This window comes from Musca domestica, unplaced genomic scaffold, assembly GCF_030504385.1.
Source record: "Musca domestica strain aabys unplaced genomic scaffold, Musca_domestica.polishedcontigs.V.1.1 1, whole genome shotgun sequence".
Taxonomy (NCBI): Eukaryota; Metazoa; Arthropoda; class Insecta; order Diptera; family Muscidae; genus Musca; species Musca domestica.
In genome coordinates, this window is record NW_026712114.1 from 48902264 (window position 1) to 48922768 (window position 20505).

Consider the following 20505-nt stretch of genomic DNA (forward strand, 5'->3'; position numbering starts at 1 on the left):
ATTTGGATATAGCTCCCACATATATCTTCAACCTATTTCCGTTTAATTGTGCACCAAATGCCAATATCTGTCCAAAAGTCCCATATATATCCTTAATCCGATTTCAGGTTTATTGTGCAAATAATATCAGCCCAAATGGAGTGAATTTCCGGACGTACGTTTCCATTCTGTGGAACTCGGCTGCGATATATGTTTTTTTTAGATAATCCTTCTCGAAGTGATATAATTCACTATATACCAACGTTATTTGGTATTAACGATTAAAATGTCTCCGTAAAAATTTAGTGAAAATCGATTCAGAATTGGATATGCTTTCGTCTGAAACCAAAATATAACTGTTCTACGTGGTATGATCTACTTTAAATAAATTCTTTTGTTACAGGAGCTCTACTGAATATGCACAGTGGTGTAGGGTATCATATAGTCGGCCCCGCCAGACTTTTGACTTTTCCTTACGTTTTACGTTTTGCAAGTTCCATCCAAATGGTGAAGGTTATTAAAAGTTCGGCCCATGCTTAACTTAGCCTCTTTTTTACTTGTTCCTATATTGACATTGCCCATGCTAGTGTACTAGTTTAAAACGTACCTTATATGTGCATATCAAACTTCCAAATGTAGTGATGTCCATTTAATACGTTGGCCACAATTCTAACAAAATAGTTTATACGAACCATTTGGGTAAATAATGGGATATTTACCCATCTTCTTTTATAACAAAATTTTAATGAAATAAGTAATAATTTTATTTCGAGAATTTTTTTATACAAAAACATTTTATTACAAAATTAACTATTTTATCTTTTGTCTTATACAACAATAAGGAAAATTATAATACACTGGTATGATACTGTATGTATATAAATGAAAAAATATATATGAAAGGAATATTATGATATGTATGTAAGTACTTTTTTCTAGAATTTACTATAAATTCGTGATAAATTAAATATACTATGAAATACTTAAAGATTACTCTTAGAGACTTATCACTAGTTGCTTTGCTTTCCTAATTTGTAGCTATCTTCTGCAATTTGAAGTAAAATTGCCGCTGTCGACGATCCTGTATGATCGACTAAGCTACGTAAAGCACCATCTCTTTTTTGCAATAACTCAAATGGATGTCCCAATTCGACGGCCTGACCGGCATCCATTACCAAAATACGATCGCAGTCCATAACTGTATGTAAACGATGGGCAATCGTTAAGACCGTACACTTGGAAAATTTAGTGCGTATTGTTTTTTGTATCAATTTATCCGTTCTGTAAAAGAAAACAATGAATTATTTAATTGTATGAAAGTGGTCAAGTTAATTTTGTTCATTAAACTAAATTTTGAAATAAATTCTAACGCTTGCAATGAACATATTGAAAAATATATTTGAATACTCACTCTGGGTCCACGTTTGCCGTTGCTTCGTCCATAATCAAGATTTTATTCTTTCGCAAAATTGATCTGGCCAAGCACACCAATTGCCGCTGACCCACACTGAAATTCGCGCCACCATCGTACATTGGACAATTGAGACCACCAATCAATGTTGAAACATGTCCCTTGAGTTCGACTTCACCCAAAACTGTCCAAATATCAGCATCACTGCATTGATTCAATGGATCCAAATTGTAACGCAAAGTTCCCGAAAATAAGACCGGATCTTGAGGTATTATAGATATGTTACTCCTCAAATCGTACAGGCCCAATTGGTCGATATTAATGCCATCAATGTATATTGCACCTTCGTTGTAGCCCAACCGGAACAGAGATTGAACAATTGACGATTTACCAGCACCAGTCCTGCCAACAATGCCAATTTTTTCATATGGCCGAGTGGCCATGTTTAAATTCTTCAAGACATAATTTCCCGTTGGGCTGTATTTAAATTTGAAATTCTCAAATTCAATACGTCCCTCGGTGGGCCATTCGCCTTTGGGTTTATTTTTCTCTTCGGTTTTCATTGATGCTTCTGGCGGTTGTTCGATATACTCCAGTACGCGCTCCACGCAAGTCATTTGATTTTCCAATTCGGCCGTTTGCCGCATTCCCCATTGGCACATTCCAATCATTGTTGTCGAATGTAAGATTGCCAGACCAACATCGCCACTGTTGAAGTGTGAACCCAATATAAGGAAACTGAATGTTACCACGCTTATGTAGAGCACACAAATTACATCCGTCCACAAGGCAAAGGCCCTTGCGCAGGAGATAAACAAAAACCAAGCTGATGTATTCGAATTTTGAAAGCCATGGAATTCTGTCTCCAAAGCCCGTTCTGCTTCTAAGGCTCTTATGGTGGAGAGTCCTTGGAATGTCTGGTTTGTGAGGGAATACACTGGACTGCGGGCTGGAAGAGAGAGCATTCATGTATATAAGTGAGATATTAATAAATTAACTTAATAGCCTCTACCATAAAATGGAGAGGGTATTAAATTTATCATTCTGTTTTCAACATCATGATTGGTTTGAAGATAAGAAAGATATTAAAAATAGACCTTCGAAAAACTTGCTCGAATTTGCACAATCACTCGAATTCGAGCGGGAGCACTCCTGGGAGCAGAAAAAAATAGAGTTAACTCAATTTTCGATGTAGCTTGAAGTGGAGGAGCTAAATTCGTTCAAAATCGAACTGATTCTACTCTTGCCAAGCGCCCATTTAGTTTTGGTCGTTTTTCTATGTATTTTTATTTTTTTTTCGTATTTTTTCTGTACATTAATCTGCATTATGCTGAGCAGCTGCTTTTTCCTTCCTCCTAGTGCAGCGCCGTTAGGCAGGCACGAATCCATCCTGTACCGAAGTGAAGTTTCCCCCCACGCGCCTGAAGATATTCCTGTATCAATAGATACCTTTGTGACCAGGCCTCCTCCCTCCGTACTTGAACCGACTTATCGCCGGTTGTCCGTACAGAGATTGGGATTCTGTTTTTAACATTATAAGCACACGTGCCTTGTCCACCGAAGGTGGCGTCACCCATGATGATAATATCCTCGTGCAGAGTATTTCCTTCAGGGATACAGACGCTATCGCGCTTCCCTTCCAAAGTTGGCGAAAGCCAGCTACTGCAGTTACAAGGAAGTTTTTAGATTCCTCGTTTTCGCAGCAGATGACCTTTACTCCTTTATAAAGGGTGGCACTGCCGAACTGTAGCCTCTTAGACACTGGGAAAACTAGCTCCTTCAGACGGTCCTCAATGAGCATCCACCGACTTTCACTGATTTTGCCTTCCGGCTTAGCAAGATCGGTGACTGCCACATGGAGGTTATCCGGGTAGACAGTTTGGGAAAATTTCCTTTTTCTGCTTCTCTGGCTCAATGGTTGGGTTTTGGTGGATACAGTTGTGGCTTTAGTAGACTTAGAATGGACCGAAGCTTTCTGAGCCACACCCACCACTACCTTCCCGCTGACGACGGGGGTAGACAACGTAGCTGGTGGAGGAGAGGTGGTTCCCTTTGAAGTTTTCTTCGCCTCAGTGTGTGGTTCCCCCGTTGACCGTCCCCTCTTCATCGTTGGATGAGATGAGGGATTGTTCTCATTTAGTTCCACCGAGGTCGCGGCTCCTTCGGGTTCCATCTCCTTTGCTCTTCTCCTCCCGCGCTTCTTTGTTTTTGTATCGGTGGTAGAAGCTTGGGCTTCCGTTGATGGTGCAACAGCTGGTGCTGTTATTCCAACAACTGGGATAGTGCTGACTTCTACACTGCCCTTTTCAGAAGGTTTGTCCCCAACTGGACTCGCCTTCTTGACAAGGTCGGTGAGGAGAGAGGTAAACTCCTTCTCAAGGAAACACTTTGACATAGCGGATGATTCTTTTCAAATTTGCGAATCGCTTTAAGGTTCGTCCTGATTAGGGGTTTTTCTCTCTACATAGTTTGTAAGGGGTCGTGGTCGAGGAACCTTACCGATCGTTTGTACCCCTTCTTACTCCCCCCCTTTAAGCTGGAGTCATCGCGGTTGTTACTGAAGTACATTTAAACATCGGTTAGTAAAGTACAATATACAGCTATGTGCTAAGTAGATTGTGAACTGTGTAAGGTAAACAATTAAAACCTACGGTCGTACTATTTGGTGTAAATCTTACTGGGAAATAAAACATGGTCTACACGGTTCGAGTTTAACCCGATATACGTAACACTATATATTCCATATACTCACATATTGATTCCAAACGCTTGACACTGCGACTTGTCATTGTATAAACAAAACGTAAGCCCACTAAACAAGTTAAGATAACACATGCCGGCAGCAGAAGCCAATAGTTGGCGATTGCCACAATAAGTACGACACCGGAAATATCGATGGCAAACTGAAATCACAACAAGATATAATAAAATATATAGTTCGAAGTAAGTATTTATTCAGACATTAACACTTACCGACAAACAATCCATTAGAGTGGGCGGCAAATCAGCATCAACTGTTCGAATATCTTTGGAGAATCGATTTAGAATTCGCCCCGATGGATTGGTATTAAAAAAGTACATGCTGGTACGAGTAATGCCACGAAATAGACGATCATGTAATTTGAGAGATATGCGCAGACACATAGTATAGAAACCAAATGTTCTCAGGGCAAAGACGATAACGGCCGATATCAGCATAACTGAATATATTATCATTCGGTTGTGTCGTTCATGATCCGCACCATCATCAAAATTTTGTGTTGTGTTCGTCTCCGAAGCATTCAAATAAGTATCAAGTTGCATGCGACCAACATTTTCCTCCCATACGACCCTTGAAGAAGAAGAAATAAATTATTCGATAAAACACAAAAGAACCGAGATCGAGGCTTTGTTGGTACAGATTGGCTACGATGATTATAATCGTTGTTGTATTTGTTTCGTTTGCAGCTGTGTGTTGTGAAAATACACATGCAAATAACACACCTGTTTAACAACAACTAAAAGAGTGCTCGAAAAGAGTAGAACCTGCTCGGTTACAAACGAATTCAAGTCACACTCAAAAACGAGCAATGAAAAATTGCTCTTATTCGAGTGACAGAGAAAAAGTGTAAACTGGGTGTATTTTTTTCTCACGCGAGTACTTCCGCAAGTTTCACTCTCTACTCAAAGAAGAATTCGATTTCGACGAGATTTGACAAAGATGTATGTGATATTTTAAACCAAATACCACCGTGATGGATCGAACCGGATGGAAAATATGAATGGGAACTATAGCTGTATCTGAAGATATGTTAATCAAATTTCAAAAACTAGGTGCTATAATAAATTCGGTAGTATGAGCCAAAATGCATTCTATTTGGTCAGATATTTTGATTTATACTACGAACTTCACTCTGCTACAATGCGAGGGGGCACACTCGTGAGTAAGAAAAAAATGAAATCGAAATCTATCTTTCTATGCCACTCGAATAAGAGTGAGTATGCTTTGCTCGTTTACAGGTAAGAGTGACATTCGTTAGAAATTGAGCAGCCACCGGCGCTTTGCTTCTGTTGATTGTCTTTCCCTGACTTTTGTACACGATGTGCACCAACCCTAACAACATCAAAACCTTTCCACTAAACACACAAATCATTTTTTCCACTCGATTTTACTCTTAATCTACTTCGAGCATTTCGGTGTTCACTCTTATCTAACTGAAGTACTCACGAACGCTCCCACATAAAACAGTAGGGGAGAAAGAGAAAACTCCACCCCGTTTGCGAGTATTTTAATTTTCATTCGCGAGTAAAATGTAGCAAATTAGAGCTCTGAATTCTATACAGATCTACAAACTAAGCTATCTTATTTCCTTCTGTATGTTACAAACAAGTACATAACCTGCACCATACTTAGGCTTAAAGTAAAAATATTCAATACTTACCATCTGGAAAGGAAGTAATCGACACCATTTAACATTACTCGGGCGCCTATGAAAAGCCCGAATATTAAGAACAACAAAAATGGACTCTCCAATGCCTTAAAGTAGGATAGATAGACACCTAATTTCACAGAACCAACAGCTTGCTGTTCTTTATTTTCATCATCTATGGGGGCTTCATCGGGACTCAACAGTGATTGGCTGGTTTCTGTGCCTGGCTGGTCCACAATCATTCCGCTATTAGGATCATTGATACTATTTGCATTTTCACTAGCTTTGCGGGTTTGGGCCAAATATTGAAATTGTTTAGATTTTCGCAATTGTCGATAACTACCCTGGGCTACAATGTTACCCGAACCCATAATCAGTAGATGCTGAACATCGAACAGATATTGCAGCTGGTGGGTGACCAAGACTCGTATTTTATCCGAAAGGAAGTCTCTTATGCACTTGCGGAATATATGTTTACCAACATTTGTGTCAACAGCTGATAAAGGGTCGTCTAGTAGATATATATCGGCCTTACGATAGATAGCTCTGGCTAAATTAATGCGAGCTTTTTGGCCCCCACTTAGGCTAGCACCTCTTTCGCCAATCATTGTTAAATCACCATGTGGCATTAGTTCCAGATCGCGTTTTAAGGCACACACCTCTAGGACTCGCTTATAACGCTGTTCATCAAACTCCTCCACAAATACCACATTGTCTCGTACGGTTCCCACAAAAACCCATGGTTCCTGAGAGCAATATGAGATTTTGCCATTGATGAACACATCGCCGGAATCGATTTGCACTTCACCCAACAGCAGATTGAGAAGTGTGGATTTTCCAGAGCCCACTGGTCCAACCACTGCAGCCAAGGAATTTTCTTGAATTTCACAATTCAAATGTTCAAGGGCTCGAATTCTGTAGCCCTCTGCAGTCTCCCACGAGGCATTTACATCCTGGAGTACAACGCTTTTGACAGGTGATTCAGCATTGACAATACGTCTAATCCGAGGGTGGTTTGACTTGGCCAATGGGACTTTTTCGGTATTTTCAACACAGTCAATGTCTTCAAATCTCTTTTTCTCGCTGTTGCCGTTCATTACGGATTTATTCGGCGTCTTCGCTTTCTTTTCCGAATGCATGGTTTCCTGTGCTAGATCACCATCTAATAGAAATTCTTTACACCTTCTAGCCGATACCAATGCTTCTGATAGATACTTTATAGCAAGTGGCCAAAAATGTACCATTGACTCGTTTAACATTGTAAAGTATGAGGAAACTGTGTAGACCCGCTTTGCCGTCAGGGTGTCACCCATATAAACGTACGATGCCAATGCCAAGAACAAAGACAGAGGGGAAATCATGGAAGAACAACTCAAAGTGGCATGGATGTACGAAGTACCACGAATGGCTTTCACCTCCTTTCGACGCACATCGGATACAATTTTGGCAAATGATTTCTCCCAGGCGTACATCTTTATCACCTGTATACCCTGGATTATTTCATTCATCAATTTCACTCTGAAGTCCGTCTGCTCTGCTGTTTTCTGGCGATAGTAGGCGGCATTTTTCGCAGCCCAACCTTGTAGCGGTATAAAACTCAGCATAAAAGCCACACCAATCACAGCCGAAAGGCCTACTTCGCGATACATTAAGTAACCAATTAGGAGAGATTCAGCTGGACCCTTCCACACGTCATGCAGGAAAGTCAGTGCCAAGTCGAAAGAGCCCAAATCATTTGACAGGATATTTATGGCTCTTGCTCGTATCTCATCGTTGGCAGCACTTTTTGAAAGTGACAAGCATTTACGGTACATAAGACCTGACAGAGCCAGGCGGATTTTTGAGCCGACTTGAAATAGATAGAATACGTAGGGATGCACCAATAGGACACGAACAATGGAACACAAAACGATACCAGCGGCAAATAAATAAGCGTTTTCTTTGCTTATCGAAGTTTGTCCAGTGGCGAAATATGCCACAAGTCCTCCCAAAAAGAGGGGTTGGAGAGCTCTGAAAGATACATAGTTATTAGTTTAAGGAGAATGTATGCTTTGTTCCAGAATCTTCAAGAAAGCAAAAATGTTACTGCTAACCGATTTTTCCTTTATTTTATCGAAAAAATGTCAAACTTCTGATTCTTGCAGGTTCTAGAACATAGCAACAATTCTTCTGTTCCAGAACTGCAAAAATGTAAAGTTTTCAAAACAATAGACGATTTTCACCTTACGATATCGAAAAAAAGCAAAACTAGTAAATTTTTGCAGGTTCTAGAACAGAGCAACAATGTTTACTTACTTTGACAATGATTCACAAATTGAAACAGGCACACCAAGTGGTATAAACACCGAACCGTAGGCTTTGACAATCATTCGAACAACACTGGGATTCTTTCGTTTCTTTTCCTCTTCCCACAGCTGGCTGAATTTCCCGGTAACCTTTTCACTATCTAAATTCTTGCGATGCTGATAGAGTTCTTCATCTTCCAAGGGCCCTTTTAGGCCACGTCGAAATAAGTCTCTCATCCACCTGAAAAAATGAGTAGGTATTAAAATTAACTGTCCATAGGCCTCCAAAATACAGGGTGAGATGAAAAAACCACAACCAACTTCAGACTGCTGCCATTTCTAAGCCACTCGTCCGACAGCTGTTAAAATTATTCCAGTGACAGCTCATTATATTGTTCACAAACATACAATAGCATTTTGGTGAGAGTTTTCCAGAAAAAAAGTTATTCGTGATAGAATTCAAGCGTGATAGTGTGATTTCTTTATATTTGGCTGGAAAACCACAAGTGGCGATCGTTAGAGCACTCCAGCATTTAAATGTGAATAAATCGTTTGTGTCCCGTACCATCGCTCGTTATCGTGATACTGTTACCCGACGTCAATGAAGTGGACGGAAGAAAACAGCAACATCAGCAGAAATGGTTCGAAAAGTAAAGAAGCGACTTGATCGAAACCCGCGTCGCAGTGGCCGAAAAATTGCTCGTGAGCTGAACATATCGCAATATTCCATTCGGCAAATATTGAAAAGTGAGCTCGAGGCAAAGCCATTGAAATTCCAAAAAGTGCAAGAACTTACACCGCAACAGAAGAAAATAGACTCAAAAGAGCTAAAGAGTTTCTACGCTTGGCCGAAAGTGGTGAACTGCCGAATTTGGTTTTCTCCGATGAGAAAACATTAGTTGTTCAGCAGCTTGTAAACAAACTAAATCATCGTGTTTACTTGCCAAAGAGGTCAGCTGAAAATGTGCACCTTGGTTTGGCCACCAGAACTCAAGCGCCGGCCATGGTGTGGACCGCTGGATCCTCGCTTCATTTCCGCGCACAATGGCCACAAAAAATTCCGGATACCAATCCGTTGGACTATTGTGTCTGGAGCAAGGTTGACACTAAAAAATACCAAAGTGTCGACCACCTCAAGCAAGCGCTTCGCCAAGAAATGGCGAAAATACCGCAGAGCAACATTCGGCAGCGTGTGATGGTTTCATTGGCCGTTTGAAGACCATAATTCGTGACAAAGGTGACCAATTCGAACAAATCTAAACTTATTCTTAAATTTGATTCTATTTCCTACATTTTTTGTAAAAATTATGGCGTCTGACTTTGTTGCAGTTTTTATCTCACCCTGTATTTTTTTGTTTGCAAAATATTTCTTCTTTAATTTTCAGATCTAAAAAAACTTCACATCAAAAAAAGTTGGCGCTGCAGGGTATGACATGAACAACCACGCCGGACTGTAGCTTTTGTTTACTTGTTATTATTTTTGCCCATACATATGGTAATGAAATTGGGAATTTTTTGCACGTTTCATATTTTGATAACCGGTATTTTCGAATAACATGTCTTATCTCATTCAATACACAACAATAGTGTGATTCACGTGAATTTGTTTGAGTATTGATTATAAGTCCGTTAGTTAGAAGAAACTAACTCTTTTATGTATGTTGGCGACCATTTTGTGAGAGGAGTGGTCACCAAAATGGAGGGCGTTTCAATTCCACCATTACAAAATAAAACCCACTTTTAATTTTGTTTATTTGTAGAAATTAAATGTTAGTAAACATGTTGAAAGTTCCTACCAGCTTTGTCTGGTAGAATGTGGTAAAACAGAAGATTAACAATTTTTGCGACAGCCGAAGCATGTTTTCGAATAATAAATGTTAGTAAACATTTTGAAAGTTTCAACCAGATTTGTCTGGAGGAATATGGTAAAACAGAAGATTAGGGATTTTTGCGACAGCCGAAAAACGCTTTTGGAATAACAAGTAGTAAATATTGTGAAACTAGTCGACTCTTGCCCTTTCTGGTACACATATATTGTTATGTTTATCATAAATGTTTAATTTATTACGTTTCGACATCTGGCCATATTGTACCTGCTGTTGTTATGCGACGACTAGAATGTTATTTGTACACCCCCTTATCGGAGTTAAATCTTCATATTAGAGTAGAGAGTATGTTTTTGTGTTCTTTATCTGCTGAAGCAGTCCAACGGGTTATTTGTTTATTCTTAATCGCATTTTGATTGTATGTAATTCACGGTCAACGTTATTGTTGCCAAGTCATTTAAACATAATTTTTGCAAATATTATTAGAAAATTGCAAAGTGTGTGCAATAGCCAAGGTCAATTGGTAACGGAAAAAAAAAACTCGAACTATTTCTCAGAATCGTACATTTTGGGCATACGATTCTTAGGAACAATTTTTTATATATGAGGATAATGTTTTAAAAAAATGAAAAATACCGATTGTTGTTGAGATGGTCCTTCAACTTAATTTCTTAATAATCCAAGATCGGTGTTAAAATTCTTGCTGCTAAGATGGTTCGAAAAGTAAGACTGTATGATAAAAATCCTTTTTTCAATAATTACAGAAAAATTTGCTAGAAAAAATAAAAAACAGAAGACGCGTTTTTAAAGGTAAATCGCAAAGTAACCTAAATAGATTCGTTGGAATCCTTGGATTTTAGGTATATTGAATGAAAGCAAAAAATGTCAGAAATACCATCAAATTCTAGAATAAGTTTAGATTTGTTCGAATTGGTCACCTTTGGCACGAATTATGGCCTTCAAACGACCAATAAAACCGTCACACGCTGCCCGAAGGTTGTTCTGCGGTATTTTGGCCCATTCCCGTCTAAGCGCTTACTTGAGGTGATCGACACTTTGGTACTTTTTAGTGCCAACCTTGCTTTCCAAAATACTCCAGACACAATAGTCCAACGGATTGAGGTCCAGAGATTTTGGTGGAAATGAAGCGAGGAACCTCATTTTGTAACCATTCTTGGGAGGCGTGTGCTGAGTGCGATGGTGCTGAGTCCTGTTGGAATGTCCAAACTATGCGGCCAAAATGTTTGCATACAGATTATTTTCGCGAAAATATTCGTCATTTATCGATTTATACAAGTGGAGAGCGACCATCGGCTGTTATGGCGGCCCACACCTTCACCATGGCCGGCGCTTAAGTTCTGGTGGCAACCGAAGGTGCACAATTTCAGCTTACCTCTTTGGCAAGTAAACACGTTCATTTTGTTTACAAACTGCTGGACAACGAATGTTTTTCATCGGAGAAAACCAAATTCGGCAGCTCACGACTTTTGGCCAAGCAAAACAACTCTTTTGCCGTTTTGAGTCTATTTTCTTTCTGTTGAGGTTTAAGTTCTTGCACTTTTTGGAATTTCAATGGCTTTACCCCGAGCTCATTTTTCAATATATGCTGGATGGAATATTGCGATATGTTCAGCTCACGAGCCATTTTTCGGCCACTGCGACGCGGCTTTCGATCAAGTCGCTTCTTTACTTTTCGTTTCGGATGTTGCTGTTTTCTTCCGTCCACTTCCTTGACGTCGGGCTAAGCCACCAGTATAATGGTACCGAGCGATGGTTCGAGACACAAAATATTTAATAACATTTAATTACTGGAGTGCTCTAACGATAGCCACTTGTGGTTTTCCAGCCAAATATAAAGAAATCACACTATCACACTCCACTATCATTCCAACAGGAATAACTTTTTTTCTGGAAAGTTTTCACCAATTCTTTTGTACGCTTGTAAACAATAAAATAAGCTGTCACTGGAATAATTTTAACAGCTGCCGGACGAGTGGCTTAGAAATGACAGCAGTCTGAAATTGGTTGCTGTTTTTTCATCTCTTCCTCTAGAATATTATTACAACTAATTTTTTGGGAGTTTTTAACCATACTATTACCAAAAAACCCTGTGCTCCGATGTTCCTCTAAAAATTAAAATAAATTCTAGGTGTGTTCTTAGATAAAACTTCTATCGATGCTATGGCCTTTATTCTGTAAAAAAAACATTCTTAAAGAATCCACCCAAATGATTCTCAAATTATTATTATTCCCAAACTATAAAAGTGTTCCTACGATAATGAACCAGGATGATCCAAAAAAAAACTCTTTTTAAACTAAAATAAAGAATATTCTTAAAAATCCACCAAAACTCTACACAATATTACAAAAAATGTAATCGGAAAATATTCTTAAAACACCCTAAAAAGCTCAAAAATATTCTCAATCTTTCTCAAAAAACAATATTTAAAAGAAGTTATACTTAAAAAAAAAAATAATAAAAAAATATTCTCCAAAACACAAGAGAATTCTTCAAAAAAAAAAAAAAAAACCGCATTTAATTTTTTTTTTAATCCCTCAAACGATATTTTAATAGCTCCTAACCGAATCCCAAAAATATTTTCAATAAGCATCTAAAATATATTTTCTGTTGCAGAACTGCAGGGTAACATATTTTTATTTCATAATGAACAGAACATTAAACAGTGCAATAAAATTGTGATGTGATGAACCTTAAAAACATTTTGACAACAAGTTCTCATTTGTAACCAAAATAATATTTTCTAAAACTTCTTAAAAAATATTACTCACGTTATTTTAAAAATTATTTTTTACAAATCCTTCAAAAAAATGTTAAATACTTCACGACAATCCTAAAAAATCCACAATAATCATTTAGAATATGTGTTCTGTTCCAGAATTACAAGAATGTAAGATTTTTACTAGGATAGCATATTTTTACTTCACATATCGAACAAATTGCAAAACTATTAGACTATTGCAGGATTTTGAACAGAGCAATATTTTTGAAAATTCATGAGAATCTGAAATGAAATCGCGTGCTTTTAAAATATTACAAAATCTACAAAAATCTATCCTTAAAAAATACCAAAATCCTTCAAAAAATATTCCTCTATTGTTCTGAAAACGTATTAAAAAATCAAACAGTGTGTTTCAAATAATATCCTTAAAAATATTTTTTTAAGATATTTGATTTAAAAATGATGTTCCTTAAAAAAATATGAAAAAAATTCAAGTGTAAATATTAAAAAAAATCCAAGTGTTAATATTCAAAAATCGGTTAGCAAAGTATTAGCTATGGTCCTTAAAAAAGCTTAAACTGTCTGCGATTATATTAAAAAAATATTAATTAAAATGTCAGTATGATCCACAAAAACAATATAAGAAAAAAATAGTCTCTAAGAAAACGAGTATTTAAAAAACAAAAACTACAACCCTTTAAAATTATTTTGAGAACAACCATCAAGAAATAGCTCATGATAATCCTAAAAACATTTTCAGAGATCCTTAAACAAATAATCTTAATTAAAAAAACTTCTTATTCAATTCGCGATAGTGATTAAAATATAATCGAGAATGATCTACAAAAAATATTCTTTAAAAATCACGATGGTTTTTAAACATATTCAAAAACTTAAAGATGACGCTTGAAAAATATGCAATGATTCTTTAACAAATATACTCAAAAAATATTCAATGTTCCTTTAAAAACATGTTTTTAAAAAATTACAAACACATTTTAAGAAAATCCTTAAAGATTTCTTTAAATGTCTAGAATGATTAGTAAAACAGATTCATGAAAAATGCCATGAGGTTTTCTTTAAAATCTTCTTAAAAATCAATCGGAGACTATTATCTTCAAAATCAGAAAATATTCTTAAAATACCAGAATTGTGTTCCATTATACCCCACTCCTTCAACAATTTTTTTTTATTTTTTCACAAATATTTTTCAAAAATCTACAAAAATATTTTCAAAAAATCAAGTGATCTTAAATATACACTAAGATCAACTAGTCCTAAAAATATTTTTTTTACAAAAAAACACAATTTATTTCTAACAGCCACAACGTTACTTATTCACGTCCATTGTACTTTTATTCGCAAATAAAAAAAATAAATTTTTACACCACCGTTTTCTTTAGAACATTTTTCTGTTAAAACAGAGATAAACAAAACACATGTATGTACATTGCTGAGAAAACTAGCACACCACTATTACTGCATCCTGTTACCGATATTGAATTTAGCTTACCAAAAACTCAGTCGTGAAAATATATTTGCTGAACAATAAGGATTTTTTGGTCTTGAGATTTTTTTGCGCGTTCTATTCATACTTGTTGTTATTCAATAATTATTTTTTGACCAATACTATTACTATATACAAATGTCTGCCGAGCCAACGAACTTGCTGTAAACAGCTAAAAACGAAAACTGAACTGAACTGAATAGTGAAAACAAAACGCTAAACACATGCTAGCCAGCCTTTGTGCTCTCTCTGTCTTATCATAGACAAAAAGAAAGGCGTGTTGCCACCGATTCTTTTTAATAATACCAGACGAAAGCAGCTAGCAGCATGTTGGGAACACATACATATGTATATGGCATGAATGGTTGCTAAGAAAGCGTCGAATTTCTGGCAACCTTCTGGCATGTGTACAAAGGCATCAGTAAACATATCAACATTTAAAAAATCAAGATGTTGATATTGGTTGATAAATTCAAATGTTTATTTCGCAGCTTAATTAAAATTGTTCGTTAATTAACATTCAATGTCAAAATAATTGCCAGTCTTTAAGATATGTTTTATTTATGTTTTATTAATCTTGTCTTTCCGTTTTGAACTCCTCGAAATAATCACAATTGACACATTATGCGTACATTATACGTTTCGCCATATTCCATATATGTATGCAATATTTCCAACGAGTTTATAAACTTGAATTTTTTTTATTTGTTATCGACATTAACTTTAAAACTTTTTCCAACATATGTAATTGGGTATTTCAATCTGTAAAAAGTTATACGCATTGGCAGATCCCCCAAAAAACGGCACATACCAACTTTCTTCAAAATCCACCAAAACTCTACACAATATTACAATATTTTCACTATGATCTTCAAAAAATGTAATCGGAAAATATTCTTAAAACACCCTAAAAAGCTCAAAAATATTCTCAAAAAATCACAATGATCTTTTACCGAAAAATAATACTAATAAATCCATGATGATCTTTAAAAGAAGTTTTGCTTAAAAAAATACTAAAAAAATATTCTCCAAGAACATAAGAGAATTCTTCAGAAAAAAAATTCTCACGGCACTTACATTTACACTTACAGAACTGTAAAACTTTTTCTAGGATAACATATTTTTAGTTCATGATGAACAGAACATATAACAGGGCAATAAAATTGTATGTGATGATCCTTAAAAGCATTTTGACAACAAGTTCTCATTGGCAAAAAAAAAACAAGTAAGCAAAGGCTACAGTCGAGCGGGGCCGACCGTTGAATACCCTACAACACTATAATAAACGATACAGTTTATATAGGCGAGATACTCGAAAGAATTCCACAAGATATTGTGACAAATAATAAAAGAAAACCATCAGGTTTCGTTCTCTAATTTTCGAATAATAGCAACTTAAACTAATTTGCTCATTTCCAATTTATTGGTAGATGTTGCACGTAAATGGTCTTCCTAGATCTGGAACCAATATTTCCCAAAGACCTATAACCTATCAGAAGTGGCAAAAGATTAACATTAATTATTGGTTTTTGACTGAAACGCATCTATATGAGATACCGACATTTGACTATATTCTTCAACGAAATCAGCGTTAACGAAATAGTCGGAAGTGCGTCTTTCCTGTATTTGTGAATTCTCCAAAAAATCACTGGAATGGACATTTTTGTATTTTGTCTATAAAAGTTGGCAAACTCCTTCACACATTGAATATTTTTGGATGGCCCTCCGAAACTGCTTGGCTTATGCAATGTGCGGTAACCCCCATTCAAATGTGCGTGAGGATCTGGCGATAATTACGACCTCCCGACAATTTTGCAGTTTTTTTGGTCCATTTCAACCCCTAAATATATGGCGATCATCTTCAAAAAAAATAGGCTTCTATTCTGACCCTCATCTTATCCCCATGCAAAATTTCGTAAGGATCGGGCCATAAATGAGATCTGTATATGATATCCCCATATCCTAACTACTTAGTTTTGTTAGCTGTAGAAATATTACCAAATGTTTAATTCAAAATGAAAATATGCCAAAAATATGACAAATTTGAAAAAATATGAGAAAATTTTACAAAATCAATATTTTCATCTTTAGAGTGATATTTTTATGCGATTTTTTTAGACGTTTTTTCTTTCCTGCCAAGAGGCCATTCTGAATTAATGAGAACTGTCGAAATCAGTTCAGCCGTTCTCCACATATAAGAGATCTTTCAAGCATATCTTCTTTGATAGACTTATATATCGCACATATTTTGCTATATACCCGATTTGTTGGATAATAACATCAATGTAAAGGTCAGAAGTAACCTTGTGATGGCTTTGTGATTTCGCCAGGATTTAAAATATTCACGGTTTAATGAAAAATTTTGATTTTTTTCAACACAAAAGATATGGTCTATTTTATCCGCTAAATATTATCCGATGACCACCCAAATTAGTAGGCTTCTTCCCCGCCCTAAACTCTATCTACACGCGAAATTTCGCGTCGATTGGTCTATAATTGGGACCTGTATAGCTACTGCAAAATCCGAATTTTTTTCAGTATTTGGTCCATTTCAACCCCTAAACATTTGGCGATCATCTCCAAAAGCAATAGGGTTCTATTCTGGTCCAAACCCCACCTACATTCTAAATTTCGTGAAGATCGGGCCATAATTGCGACCTGTAGAGTGATTACAAATTAACATGGACAGACGGACAGACGGACATACATAGCTAGATCGACTCAGCTTAACTCAAACTTATAATACCCCTAACACATAGTGTTGTAGGGTATAAAAATGTTATCTAAAACTTCTTCTTAAAAAATATTACTCATGTCATTTAAATTTTTTTTTCAAATCCTTCAAAAAAATTTAAATTCTTCACGATAATCCTAAAAAATCCTCAATAATCATTTAAAATATGTGTACTGTTCCAGAATTACAAGAATGTAAGATTTTTACTAGGATAGCATATTTTTACTTCACATATCGAACAAATTGCAAAACTAGTAGACTATTGCAGGATCTTGAACAGAGCAATATTCTTGAAAATTCATGAGAATCAGAAATGAAATCTCCTGCTTATAAAATATTACAAAATCTACAAAAATCTATCCTTAAAAAATACCAAAAATCCTTCAAAAAATATTCCTCTATTGTTCTGAAAATATATTAAAAAATCACACACGGTGTTTCAAAAAATATCCTTAAAAATATTTTTTTAAAGAAATTTGATTTAAAAATGATGTTCCTTAAAAAAATATGAAAAATTCACAAACATATTTTTAAAAAATTTAAGTGTATTAAAAAAATCCAAGTATTATTGTTCAAAGAACGGTCAGCAAAGTATTAACTAAGGTCCTTAAAAAAGCTTAAATAAATGTCAGTATGATCCACAAAAACAATATAAGAAAAAAAATAGTCTCTAAGAAAACGAGGATTTAAAAAAAAACTACAACCCTGTTATGGCCTTTAAGAAATATTCTGTAAAAAAAAACACTCTTAAAGAATCCACCCAAATGATTCTCAAATAAATTTATTCCGAAACTAAAAAAGTTAGCGACGAAATTAAATTAGTCGCTGAGTCCGACCGATATATAACAATTTTGCCAACCTTTACTTATTGTTTATATCAAAATATTGGGTTTCCGAGGTAGAAATTTTTGTCGGTAACTCAAACAAGTAAAAAAAAAAAACATTAAGTTCTGCCGGACCGAACTTTTAATACCCTCCAAAAGTATATGAATTCAAGCATGTTTTACTTTAAACTTCATAAAACGGGAACCTCTACAGGTAATTTTATACTTCAAGGATTATCATATATCAAATATTCTAAAATACCAAATTTGAAACAATTGTGTGGGTAAATGCGACTAGAATTATCCAAATACCGAATATCGGTGAGTATAGGATGTGCGCTTTAGGAAAACGTGGAACTAAATATTCAATGTTCTGCCACCGGGCTAGAACCCATTATGAACTGCAAATACAAATTTTTAGAAAAATCCGTGAAAAAAATTTGGCAAAAATAATTAAAATACTGAATATCGGGAGGTACCGTTATATGGGGACTATACCAAAACGTGGACCTAGACCTTCAATGTTTCGTCACACGAGCTAGAACCCATTATGACCTACATATACCAATTTTTAGACAAATCCGTGGAAAAAATGTGGCGAAAATTATCAAAATACCTAATATCGGGAGGTACCGTTATATGGGGACCATACCAAAACGTGGACCGATATATCTCATTTTCAATACCAACCATCCTAGACATAATACAAATTGTTCTGCCAAACTTTGAAGATCAAATAATGTGGGCTGTATCGTGATTTTAACAGACAGACGGACGGACATCGTTAAATTTACTTAGAATTTTATGGTGATTATGAATATACATACTTTATGGGGTCTACGAAGACAAGGTGGACGGTATAAAAATATTGGGTGTAGGTTCTATACCAAGTGCGGAATAATATCACGACATTAACCTTCATTCTTATGAATTTGATCTTCAATCAACACGATTTTATATTTAATACTATCCCGCATATTTCTTTTCAATACGTATTTATCTCCATCCTTTGGAATAAAACCTTAATAAATAAATTTTGGGACAAAGGTTACCTTTAATTTTTTTTTTCAAAATGTTCTTTGTTAGTTATGCACCAATTAAAGTGAAACGACGACGAAAGCAACAATAAGCGTTGCTCTGTTGTATGCGTTTAATTTCACCCCACTGTAAGTTGACATTGTTGTCAAGTAAGCGTTGCCAACTAGATAGCCATGAAAAACCGTTGCTATAGAAATATTGAAAACATACTTTTTTGCGGCATCAAATCCATTATAAGCATTGCTCGAAACATATTCGATAAAAACATTAACAGTTGAAAGAAATAAAATAAATTGAATTAAAAATAATGAAATTTATTCCATTACACACAACAAATACGGCCATTGTCTACAAGAATTCAATATGTTCGGCGGCAACAATGTTGGTGTTGACCTTTTTTGCACTGTCTGTTTTGGTGCCTCTATTAATGGTCTCTTTGCTGAGTCCCTATTCCGGCATTGCTGAGTCACGGATCCTATATGAGCAACCCAAAGTGCAATTTCAATTTAAATCGATATTTTACGGTGATGTGAAAATGAATGGCAATGACTTGATTGTGTGCAGCACATTTCCACAATTGAATGATGCAATTAATCATAGAACTAATACAGATTATTGTGATGGCACTAAGGTAAAACACATCAGTGTCCATTAGAATATTATTATATTTGTTTACTTTTCTAATTCTAGTACTGGACTGAAGATCTGGATAATGATGGCACACTGGATCGTGTGCATTTTGTACAACAACTTGAAACATTGGAGGAAAAGTTATTGGGCTTTGATGTGGCTTTATTTTTCGATGCATTTCTGAAGGTAAGTATTTCAAAATAAGTAGAACACTTTAGATGTTCGAAAGTTTAAACTATTTTTTGTAATTTTTTTTTCAGCACAAATGTCATCTATCTCCGCCGGCCGTTCTCATCAAACATATCAACATACCCTACGATGCACAATTATCCAGTGGCATTGTTAATATTCGTGCAGATTTGGTTCTTAAACAATATGTAGAATTTACCTGCCCATTCCCTGGACGTAATGTAAAAACGTCCTTTCGTCATTTAAATGTGCCAAGTAATTCATCCAATATTAAACAATTCGGCATTGAACCATTGTTAGATCAGCTAAAATCTAACCCGGCATTCTTTGAATTGGATATTCAAGAAACCTATTTTCGTAGAGGACCTCCAGAGCAGGGCTTAAGCATACAATTGGATGTGGATGTATTACAATTGGCGGCTAGATATCATTTAAGTATTTGGGAGCGTTTGGGACAATTTTGGTTATATTTCGCTTCATTTTTTGGCATTTCCTTTTACATTATGAATAAGCTGAAGGATTTTTTGTTTGGTCATCATATTGTACGTTCCTGGGAGATAATACCATGGAAGAAACTATACTGACAAAGAAATGGCGAGCGCATCTATGTGGATGACTATTCGGAGACAAGTGTTTTCTAAATAATAAAAAAAATGTTATTTAAAAACAATTTTTAGAATTTTGCAATGTTATAAAGTCGGTACAATGCCCTTGCTTCATAGGTTATAGATTAACAATTGTTAATATTAAAACAGTTTTTTCCACATCTTCTGCATATAATCCGAAAATTCATGTTGTTGTATTGAAGACTAAATCTAATTTATTTTATTAACAAAAATAAATTCAACCTTTTACTCTACATTTCTTTCTGTCTTCTTTTTTTGGGCACTACACAGAGTGAGATGAAAAATCTGCAACCAACTTCAGACTGC

General features: G+C 35.7%; 2 protein-coding genes across 2 annotated transcripts; one reads left to right on the forward strand and one right to left on the reverse strand.

Moving 5' to 3' along the window:
- Positions 1-773: 773 nt before the first annotated feature.
- LOC101896289 (probable multidrug resistance-associated protein lethal(2)03659) lies at positions 774-14326 on the reverse strand. Its single transcript, XM_020036734.2, has 7 exons — positions 14165-14326; positions 8095-8325; positions 5812-7809; positions 4364-4721; positions 4143-4293; positions 1391-2339; positions 774-1260 (listed from the first exon to the last, which is right to left on the reverse strand). The coding sequence occupies exons 1-7, from the start codon at positions 14242-14244 to the stop codon at positions 990-992; spliced, it is 4038 nt and encodes a 1345-aa protein (XP_019892293.2). The 5' UTR covers positions 14245-14326; the 3' UTR covers positions 774-989.
- A 4627-nt stretch (positions 14327-18953) lies between these two features.
- LOC101895778 (uncharacterized) lies at positions 18954-20432 on the forward strand. Its single transcript, XM_005183498.4, has 3 exons — positions 18954-19385; positions 19445-19570; positions 19645-20432. The coding sequence occupies exons 1-3, from the start codon at positions 19062-19064 to the stop codon at positions 20155-20157; spliced, it is 963 nt and encodes a 320-aa protein (XP_005183555.3). The 5' UTR covers positions 18954-19061; the 3' UTR covers positions 20158-20432.
- Positions 20433-20505: the final 73 nt, after the last annotated feature.

Bases quoted from the DNA above. Each gene is read 5' to 3' on its own strand.
- LOC101896289 (XM_020036734.2), bottom strand. From the start codon at position 14,244: ATGAATAGAACGCGCAAAAAAATCTCAAGACCAAAAAATCCTTATTGT. The intron at 8,326-14,164 runs GTAAGCTAAATT...TCATTTTTTCAG, and splicing joins TTTTCACGACTGAGTTTTTG to GTGGATGAGAGACTTATTTC. The intron at 2,340-4,142 runs GTGAGTATATGG...TCTCTCTTCCAG, and splicing joins CAAGCGTTTGGAATCAATAT to CCCGCAGTCCAGTGTATTCC.
- LOC101895778 (XM_005183498.4), top strand. From the start codon at position 19,062: ATGAAATTTATTCCATTACACACAACAAATACGGCCATTGTCTACAAG. The intron at 19,386-19,444 runs GTAAAACACATC...TTCTAATTCTAG, and splicing joins ATTATTGTGATGGCACTAAG to TACTGGACTGAAGATCTGGA. The intron at 19,571-19,644 runs GTAAGTATTTCA...TTTTTTTTTCAG, and splicing joins TTTTCGATGCATTTCTGAAG to CACAAATGTCATCTATCTCC.